This window comes from Tupaia chinensis, unplaced genomic scaffold, assembly GCF_000334495.1.
Source record: "Tupaia chinensis unplaced genomic scaffold, TupChi_1.0 Scaffold148350_1, whole genome shotgun sequence".
NCBI classification, from domain to species: Eukaryota; Metazoa; Chordata; class Mammalia; order Scandentia; family Tupaiidae; genus Tupaia; species Tupaia belangeri.
In genome coordinates this window covers 1,620,102-1,631,005 of record NW_006208201.1, presented here as the reverse complement: position 1 = coordinate 1,631,005, position 10,904 = coordinate 1,620,102, and the positions used below count along the sequence as shown (strand labels likewise).

Genomic DNA, 10,904 nt, shown 5'->3' with positions numbered 1-10,904 from the left:
CCCTATAGCGAAAACCTCTCAAAAAAAAAAAAAAAAGAGAAAAAAAAAATTCATTGTTTAAAAAAGACTAAAATATACAAATAGTCTCATCTCTTTGTAAATGTGCCAAGTGACTACAATATACATATCACTACTTATAACTTAATTGGTAAAGTAACAGAATGTAGCAAATGATGAGAAAGGACTAAAAATACTCAGATAAAATGTGAAGAGCTTTTTAGGTGAAAATGTTACATGATGTCACTGGTAGCACTGTTCTGAAGGGCTTTGGGTCTAAATGAAATGTTTTGGCTTTAATCTTTCCAAAGGATTTTTAACTGTATCTTCCTCAATAATGGCTCTGAGACCAATATTGGATGTGAAATGCCATGTGTATCAATTACTAGATACAACCACCTTGGAAAAATCCTTCTATACCATACAGCTAAGTCCAGAACCTTTCTGAAACCTAAGAGCATCTCTCTTAAGAAGAAAAAAACTAATACACAAAATAAAGAAAAATAATTGTTTAATCAATTTAGCAATACCTTTTAGACTTACATTGGTGATGATTCGATGGAGTGAATTTACCAGCACATAGTGAAATGTGGAAGGTGAATTCTGAGCCAGACAGATCTACACAAGAAAGACAAAACAGAGAATTTTTATGGGGGAAAGTACTTAGGAATACTAATGAAAACCCAAAGAAACTGAAGAGAAAAAAAAAAAGTTTTAGAGCCAGCCCTGTAACCTACTGGTCCCACTGGTTAAGGGAGCCAGTTCCCATGTGGCCAATAGAGAGGTCTGAATCCTGGCCCCAGCAGCTTGGAAAAAGAACATGCTAGGTATGTGTGTATGAACGTTCAAAAATCCAAACACGATGGAAAAACAAAGAAAGGATTCTGGTGTGACCACACCACAAAGTTTTCTTAAAGACAGGATAAGTATTTTAAGGCCTTGAAATTAACATCAATATATAACATTTAAAAATACTGATAATGGGGCCAGCAGGTGGCATGATGCTGGATTCCCATACAACCAGCTCCATGGTTTGAGACCCAGACCTGGCAGCTTATAAAACATGCCAGGCATGTGAGTGCAAGTGTGTGTGGGTGTGTGGGTGTGTGTGCCAAAAATCCCAAGAGGAGAATGAAGAAGGGACTGCAGTGTGGCAACCCCACTTGGGGTATGACTTCTCACTTTTCTTCTCTTTCTCTCGCCAGTGAGTGCATGTGCCCTATGGCAAAAATCTAAAAAAATGAAAATAAAACAGAGAGAGAGAAAGTACTGGTAATGGTGTACCCCATTCATCCTTCTACTAGCCCTTTCACATTTACAAAGGATAGCAGCATCAGTAACACTAAAACCAGTGCCCTCACCTTGAAGTGTTGGTTGTTGTGAGGGCTTATCCGAAAGCAGGAAACAAGGCAGTCAATCATTAGATCCACATCTGCAGGCTGACTGCCTCTTGAGAATGGTTTACTTGGATTAAAAAGCAAGTTCTACAAAAATCCCAATAGAAAACAGAAGCCTTTAGTCATGTGGTACCAGTATTACGTAATAACATCAACATGTTCCCACACAGGTACACTAACATTCAGCTGCCAGAAACAGTACAGAACACTAATACTGCGGTTCATCAATCTGACACAACCCCTTCTGTACCCACAGTTCCTTTCAGACCTACATTCCTACATTATTTTAAACTTATCTGCATATTGATGCTAATTAAAGAAAACTGGTTAATTTTGTGTTTTCTTCATATTCGTATTTAGGCTGATGAATGCAGTAACAAATATAGGCTCTATGAATTGCCAAAAAGAGATTCAGAACTTTAGTGTTAGCAATGAGCTTTGACATAATACTTGAATAAGAAGATTATTTTTATTTAGTTTTCCTAAAAGTTTGTAGCAGAGAAAAATAAGCGTGTTACCTTAAGATCGACCACCATGGACTGGACAAGTAGGAAGATGACGGAGTTATCTTCCCAGTTGATGTAAGTACTGGCTTTACACAGTTTGACACACGCAATTGCAGCACTTTCTGTCAGCTGCCTGCTTCCTCCATGGCCAGCAAGTGCTTTTCTCAGACTGTCCAGAAACAGCTTCTACAGAATTCAAATACAGAAATAATATGACACATGAAATTTTTTTCTACTTCAGATTTAGCTAATACGTAGCAAATGAATGGCCTCTAAAATTCATTCTATAAACAATGTACAAATTATACTGGTGGTTTTTAGTTTCATAATTTAGTTGTCATCATTTAAATGTATCTCAAATTTTAAAAAATGGAAACTGCTCTCCACTTTTTTTGTTGAATTATTAAAGGAATAAAAAACAAAACACTCCTTTTCAAACAAAGTAGTTGACTTCTCAACAGAGTGCAGCTGATCATATCCTCTTCTCGATATTATCTTTAATGCCTATTACACCGTCTTGGTTAAGCTCTATGTCAAATTGTTCCATCCTTTTCTAATATTCCAAGCTATAATTCAGCCTTGGCTTTCTAAATAAGAAAATATGCAGGGCTGGCAGGTGGCATGGTTGTTAAGGCGCTGGACTCCAACAAGGCCAACCATGGTTTGAATCCCAGAGCTGACAACTTGCTTTCTCACATTCCCTGTCTCTCTCTCTGGCCAGATTAAAAACAATAATAATTACTTAATAAAATTAAATAATTCTTAATAAAAAAGAATATACACAAGGCTGATTTGTTGCTTTAAATTCTGTTCCTCAAAAAAAGTTACTCATTCTCACGATCTTTATATTTCACTAACAAATTCCTCCATTGGCTTTTCTCCCAAATAAATAAAATAAATAAATACATCTCCACATACATGTGTTCTCAAATGTAACATGTTAAAAACTAAACTAGCTCAACACCTGAAAAACATACAATCTTCTCAGCTGAACATGGAATACTTTCCCAAAAAAACCATATGTTAAGCCACAACCCAAGTCTTAATATATGTAAAGAGACTGAAATCAGACAAAGTATCTTTTCTAATCATAAGTCTTAATATCTGTAAAGAGACTGAAATCAAACAAAGTATCTTTTCTAATCATAACCGAAAGAAACTAGAAACTAACAGTAGGCGCAAAACTAGAAAAAGTAACAATATGTGAAAAGTAACCAATACAATCTTGAGTAGCCAATAGATCAAAACAACAACAACAAAAACAGGAAATCAGAAAATATTGGGTCGTAGTTCAAGTCCAGATGCATTTTTGCATAGAGAAACAGAAAAAGACATCAGGACTTTTCTGATGACCCAGTATCTTTTTTTCTCCCCAATGACCCAATATCTTGAGAAAAATGAAACACATACCAAAACTTATAAAAAGCAAAAATAGTGCTATGTGGGAAATTTAGAGTTGTAAACACATATATTAAAAAAATACTAAATCAATAACCTTAAGGAACTAGAAACAGTGGAAAGTAAACACAAAGGTAGCAAAAGGGAAAAAATAATAAAGATTAGACTAGAGATGAATTTTTAAAAGATTTTATTGAACTTTAATGTATTTATTTATTTTAATTTGATCAGAGAGGGACAGAGAGAAAGAGTGAGAAAACAAGCCACCAGGTGTAGGATTTAAACCATGGTCAGTTATGTGGGAGTCCAGCGCCTTTAACCACCACACCATCTGCCAGTCTCCCCAGAATAGAGATAAATTTTAAAAAGAGAATAGGAAAGCAAAAGAGAAAATCAACAAAATCAAAAACTGTTTCTTTGAAAAGGTCAACAAAATTGACAAAATGTTAGCTAGATTTAAGGGAAAAAAAAAGAGAAGACTCAAATTACTAAATTCAGAAGTGAAAGTGGAGATAAAACTCCTGATTCTACAAAATGAAAAGGGTTCTAAGACAATACTATGAGAAACTATATACCAACAAATTTGGTAATTTGGATTAAATTGACAAATTCCTAGAACACTCTATCAGACTAATTCATGAGAGATAAGACATCTGAATTGAGCTACAACTAGTAAGGAGATTAAATCAGTAATGAAAAAAACCTTCCAACACAGAAAATAGGACCAGATGGTTTCACTGGTGAAATTTAAAGAATTACCATCACTTTCCCTCAAACACATCCAAAAAATCAAGAAGTAACAGTTTCTAACTCATTCTGAGGCTATTACCCTGATACTGAAGTGAGACAAAGACACTACACGAAAACTAAAATCACTGTAAGAAAATTACAAATCAACATCCCTTAAGAATATTGCTAGGGGTGTGTGTGGGGGGGTGATCTTTAAAACTAAAATAAAATAAAAAGAGTAAGTAAAATCTTGTAAGGAAGAGAGGTCTGACCAAAAAAGCTAGAAGAGAAACAAAAACCAGACTGAGTAATACATGCAACTTTAAGTATCTAAATAGAAAAAAGAACCCATGAACAAAGTTTACGGAGAGAAATCAAGTAGTAAGTGTATACAACATATCCTACAAATCAATAAAAGACAAACAATTCAATGGAAAAATAAGTAACTCACTGAAGATACACAAATGATCAATAGACATCTACAAAGATACAGCTATGACCAGTAAAATATAAATTCACTGGGACTAGCAGTTGGCGTAATGGCTATGTCGCTCGACTCCCATGTAGTCGACCGTGGTTTGAGTCCCAGACTGGTGGCTTAAACTCACACTGGGCGCATGTGCATGCGTGCCCATGATCCCAAGAGGAGAATGGAGAAGGGATTGTGGTGTGGCCATCTCCCCTAGGGGGTGATTTCTCACTTTCTGTCTCTCTGTCTCTGTCTTTCTGGTGAGTGCACACACCCTATAGCAAAAACCTCTCCAAAAAAAATTATTTTTACATGTATGTATATATACACATACATACATACTAACTTAAGAGTACTACTAAATTTATAGTCATTGTATCTATTTCTATTTTCCCAATGGTCAGAAACAAGCAAACAAAATTCTACATGAAGGGCCCTAAAACAAATCTAGTATGATAAATGAGTGAGTTCTCAGATGGAAAGTACAGTATCCTCAGTGGAAGACCACAGAACATAGACTTTCCCGGACTGTCTCATTCATTTATTTACCTTTCAGGGCATAAAATCCCTATCTAGTATTTCTACAAAGTAGGGAATCATTTGGCCAAGTTTAAACATTTCCACAGGAAAGTCATGCAAAAACCCATTTCATGTTTAGTAAGTTAAGAGTGCCAATTTCACTACAGATGTTATAGATGGTATCCTGCATCTTAATAAAATTCTGTAAAAACTGTTCCAAAATACCTAAAATAGTTACTAGATCATTTCAATAACACAAAGTGGACACACACTTAAGTACAACAGACTTGAAATGCTGAAGGGCAACCCTTGCAGTGAATATTATAGAAACTATGTTTGGGACGAGCAGTTGGCATAATGGCTATGCTGCTGGACTCCCATGTAGCCGACTGCGGTTCGAGACCCAGATCCAGTGGCTTAAAATTCACGCTGGGCGTGTGTGCGTGCAAAAGATCCCGAGAGGAGAATGGAGGAGAAGGGACTGCAGCGTGGCCATCCCCCCTGGGGGGGGTGATTTCTCGCTTACTATCTTTCTTTCTGGCAAGCACACATTTCCTATAGCAAAAACCTCTCCAAAAAAAAAAAAAGAAACTCTGTTTAACAGTAATAAAAGTATCACTTAATCTTGTCTGGTAAAAGAATAAAACTAAGGGGTTGTTTTAAATCTTTGATCATTGAGTGGTATTATTTCTCTCTCCTCCAAATAAAACTATGTATAAATATGTATCTGTCAGCAAAGTGATCTAAAATTATTTAAATTAAAATGGTTCCCTAAAATATTATGTTGTTGGTAAAGTCATGACATATTTTTCTATGTTTTCCTATGCAAAAATGCTCATGACTTCCCCAATGACCCAATAGTTTGCTTAAAGAAAAAGCACTGGGGCCAGCACGTGGCGTGGTGGTTAGGGTACTGGACTCCCACACGGCCGACCACAGTTCAAGTCCCAGACCTGGTGGCTTCCTTTCTTTCTCTCTTTCTCTCTCTCATGAACACGCATACCCTATAGCAAATTAAAATAATAATAATAAATTTTAAAAAGTTTTAAGTTAAAAAAAAAAGAATGATAAGCCTGAAGTAATCAATGCCTTGAGTAAGAAAACAACTTCATATCTGAACATGATGGAAACAATTTTGCCCTCCTCACCTTATTCATGTTGTTTTCATCAACCACATCCTTGGATATATCCTGTATTATTTCTGGACACAAGATAAGGAGAATGATTTGCAGTGGCCAAACTGCTGCTTTACGTTTGGTGCTTTCAGCAAAACCATCCACCAAGTCAAATAGCTTTTCGGCACACTCTATGTGAAAAATATAAATAGTAAATGACATATTTAAATGAGAAGAAAATCTCTGGCATTAATTAAAAGCTGGCACTACCCAAAATCCTGAAGGCCACATTTTAAAAAGATAAACGTACCAGTTCACTTAAACGACAATAAATAACTTATTTATTAATTAGACAAAGTTATTGTGTTGCCAGAAAAGTCATGACATTATTTTTCTATGCAAAAAATGCATCATGACTTTCCTGATGACCCAACATACAGTCTTTGTGTTAGAAGAGCTATCTTGGGACCAGCAGTTAACATAACGGCTATGTCACTGAACTCCCATGTAGTAAGACTGCAGTTCGAGCCCTGGACCCAGAAGCTTAAATTCACGCTGGGTGTGTGTGCATGGGTGCCCAAGATCCCAAGAGAAGAATGGAGGAGAAAGGACTGCGGCGTGGCCATCCCCCCTGGGGGGTGATTTCTCAGTTTCTGTCTGTCTCTCTCTCTCTCTCTGTCTTTCTGGCGAGTGCATGCGCCCTATGGCAAAAAAAAAAAAAAAAAAAAAAAAGAGCTATCTTAATTCATTCGAGAGAAGTTCACATTTTAGAATGGCCCATCTTGTATTTAGCCTCAATGTGCAGGACTTTTTGCAAAGTGCCATATACCCTTGAACAAAGAGTGGAAGCTTCCTGGAGAGAATTACCAAAGTTCTCCAGGAGTCTGTATTATCCCCCATGCAGTTGTGTCCTGAGAATTCATACATCATAGATTAAGAAAACTACTACCTTACAGACATGTCCCTAAAATAAGTAAGTGAATAAAACATCCAAGAGCAAAAGCAGCGCTCCTCTGTGACAGTCATCAAACATTCAATCCAAACTTTAAAGCTTAGAGAGTCATTTCAAACTGCTGAAAGGAAAGCAAAGAGTTGGAGGGGGGGGGTTTCTTAAAACTGTGAGAGAAAAATAGTACCTACATGTTGTATTTGACATCACTGAGCTATCTTAGCATTTTTTGATTTTGAGTTATTAAAGCTAAGACTGCTTTTCTTGACATTAAAAAATAAATTTAAAAATACCTATTTAATGACCACGGTAAGCTATACAGCATCAGCTAGGTGTTACTTTATTGTATATTCATTCTGCGCAGTTTCATGTCTAAAGTCAGACATGTGTTCACAGATGTGTATCTATCAGTTGAGCTTGCAACTGAAAGTAGTTAGATTAATTAGATATTTTGTCAATCAATAAAATGTGTGTGTTGGGGGGAGGAATGGAAAGCAACTGTAGATACCAGAGATAATGTTGGAGAAGGGTAGGAAATGGCAGAGGGTGAAAATTAGGGGGACAGATACACACACACACAAAACAAGAAATGGAAAATTACTTGTTGACAATAACATATATGATAAGCCACTACACAGTGTATTCTAGATGGGAAATCACATTTTGTATGCTGTGATGATGCTCGGTGAATAAATGTAAAATAAATAAATTTTAAATAAATAAAAATAAAGCATGTAAAAAGTACCTTTATAACAAAAATAACTTGGAGAAAGTGATAGATTTTTAACCTCATAAGCAAGAGTTTAAAAGACCAAAAAAAAAAAAAAATCAATTTTATTCTTACCAGCCATATCAGTCTGTGGAATCTGGTACAGCTTTGTAAATTCATCTGGATAATTTTCTACCCAGTTCCAAAATGCCTACAAATAACAAAACACATGCCTTTATATGACAACAGTGATCTTTTCTTAATACAGTAAATAAAACATCACAAACTTCCAATTTTCCTAAGAATATTGCAGTGTATTCCTCCTAAAATTAATGTGAAATTGATCACTCTAGTGATCAATATACTCAGTTCAAAATACCAAAAGACAGCAAAATCTACAATGAAAAACAAAAGTTTGATACTAAAGAGGTTGTACCTTACCTTTTCCAGGCTATTTATAACCGCTAACTGTGCAACCTTCTTCAGGGCTTTAAATTTAAATGCTGTTTCTAGAGGGGAAAATAGTTTAATTAATGCTAGTTCATTAGTTAACACAATACAGTTCAAAGATTCTAGCAAAAATAACTTTTTCTTATATACTGCCTTTATTCCAGTAAGCAATGCAAAGATCAAGACAATGAACACAGGGACCAGCAGTTAGTGTAATGGCTATGTCGCTAGACTCCCATGTGGTCAACAGCAGTTTGAGTCCCAGACCCGGCGGCTTAAAATTCACGCCAGGCGCATGTGCGTGCATGCCCAAGATCCTGAGAGTAGAATGGAGGAGAAGGGATTGCGACGTGGTCATCCCCCCAGGGGGTGATTTCTCACTTTCTGTCTGTCTGTCTGTCTCTGTCTGTCTGGCAAGCAAATGCGCCCTATAGCAAAAACCTCTCCCCCACCAAAAAAAGAGACAATGAACACAGACACAGAAATGGATGTTATCTGCTGATGATAATGTGCATAGTAGTATCTTCAATTAGACTGGTATAAAGTGTACTTATGTTGGGTAAATTCGCTATACAAGCTGTAGTGATGTATAGTGACTGAATATATAAAAGAAATTAAAATAATCATTTTTTTTTAAAAAGAGAGAAAAGACAACATAAACCCTAAACTCTTTAGTATGTCCACTAAAGGCAAAACTCAACAAAATGCAAACAAGCCTTCCCAGCTACTCAGGAACATTGAGGCAGGAGGACAGGGAGCTCAAAGTTGGCCTTGCAGGAAATATGGTGAGATTTCTGTCTTAAAAAGAAAAAAAAAAAAGTAGTACAATGCCTGTTATCCCAGTTGGGGTTGTGGGGCTAAGGGAAGACAGTCATGACACAGCAAGCCCCTATCATCTTTTTTTTTTTTTTTTTTTGGAGAGGTTTTTTGCTATAGGGCGCATGCACTTGCCAGACAGACAGAGAGACAGAAAGCGAGAAATCACTCCCTGGGGGGATGGCTACGCTGCAATCCCTTCTCCTCCATTCTCTCGGGATCTTGGGCATGCACGCACGTGCACCCAGCATGAGTTTAAGTCGCCGGGTCTGGGACTCGAATTATGGTCGACTACGTGGATGTCCAGCAACATAGCCATTACGCTAACTGCTGGTCCCAAATTCTGAATAAATTCTGAATAAGGGTAAAATAGATCAAACAAAGCATTATTATACTGGAGTGTCAGGAAAGTCGTGACGCATTTTGACATAGAAAAACAGAAAAATAAGTCATGACTTTCCCAATGACCTAACATTATTCATCTATATTTCTTTCTTTCTTTTTATATTTATGACCAGTTGTTTAATTAGGTTCGTGGCAAGAAATGTAGAACACCAATTTGTGAGGATAAACTCCATTTGGATGGGCAAATACGGATCACAGGTAACTCTGGAGCTGAGGAACAGCTTTCTTTTTTGGTAAAATTTGCAAAGCCACAGCTTTCTGATCAACCTTGCGCTGCTCTGTAATCTCTTATTTCTCCTCTCTGTGTTGAAAATCTCACCTTCCTGGTGTCTGAGCTTCTGCAGGCTCTTTTTCTTGAAGTAAGCATCTGCAAGGTGTTTTGTGATTTTTACTTTGCTATATCAATTTTCACGGAGGTGGCAATGACAAATTTCTGGTGCATTCTATGCAATGCAACTCAATTGAGGACCAGAGGTCCAGTCACAAGTAGCAAGCCACTGCTCAGCTGCTTCAGGAAACCACTCTCTTGCCTCTTTGTTATCCATTGAGGATGATCAGAATGGTCCCAGGAGTGACACTAGTTAGCAGTTTTCTCACATGCTGACTGAAGGTTTGTTTTTTTTTTTGCCATGGTTCAACAGCTTTTGAGCCACATCTTCAGTAGGATAATACCTAGGCATTCTGCACAGTTTAACCACCCAGGTACCACCATTCTCATCCCCACCAACTGGTTTTGTGGCAGTGACAAGAACTTTCTCCTTTTTCTTTCAATCCTGGATTTAGTAGTTGAGTATCTCCTCTTGTACACAGCCTTCCTGGAACACATGGCAGATCGGGAGTATGTGCCGATGCCTTGGACTAGGACCAGGTTTAGGGCAGGTTTCGGGCTGCAATGCAGCTTCCTTTTCTTGGACTTTTTGACCTTGGCATCAGCGTTCTTGGCCTCAGGTTTCTTCTCCTTAGCATCCTGCTTCACAGCTTTTTCACCTGCCATCTTATATAGTGCGAAAGAGCTCATCTATATTTCTATAGCCTTTTTACATTTCTGGTTAAAAAGTTATTAAATTTAAAGTAAATATTTGAAAATGACTATGCACAACTGTTGAGATTTTCAAAGCCAATATAACTCGATTTCCTAATTTTAGGTCAGACACTAAAAACATTACTTCTGACAATTCCTAATCAAAATACAAAGTAAAACAAAAATAAAGATGACTTGTATAACAACGTTTTACATTTAAATTAGCCAGGGTCTGGGGCTAGCAATTGGCATAGCAGTTACGTCACTGGACCCCAACACAGCCAACTGCAGTTTTGAGCCCAGAAACTGGTGGTTTCAAACTCACATCGGGCATATATGCATGTGTGCCTAAAATCCCAGGAGGTGAACAAAGAAGGGATTGTGGCATGGCCATCACCCCTTGGGGGGTGATTTCTCACTTTCT

The 10,904-nt window shown here is 37.1% G+C and overlaps 1 protein-coding gene across 1 annotated transcript in view; it reads right to left on the bottom strand.

Moving 5' to 3' along the window:
- LOC102476367 (neurofibromin) overlaps positions 1-10,904 on the bottom strand; it is a 160,206-nt gene that overhangs the window by 79,667 nt on the left and 69,635 nt on the right. The window contains exons 7-12 of the mRNA XM_014584974.1: positions 8,230-8,297; positions 7,924-7,999; positions 6,164-6,321; positions 1,913-2,086; positions 1,359-1,481; positions 541-615 (exon numbers count right to left, since the gene is read on the bottom strand). Coding sequence (XP_014440460.1) covers positions 541-615; positions 1,359-1,481; positions 1,913-2,086; positions 6,164-6,321; positions 7,924-7,999; positions 8,230-8,297 — 674 coding nt within the window. The remainder of the gene's footprint in view (positions 1-540; positions 616-1,358; positions 1,482-1,912; positions 2,087-6,163; positions 6,322-7,923; positions 8,000-8,229; positions 8,298-10,904) is intronic.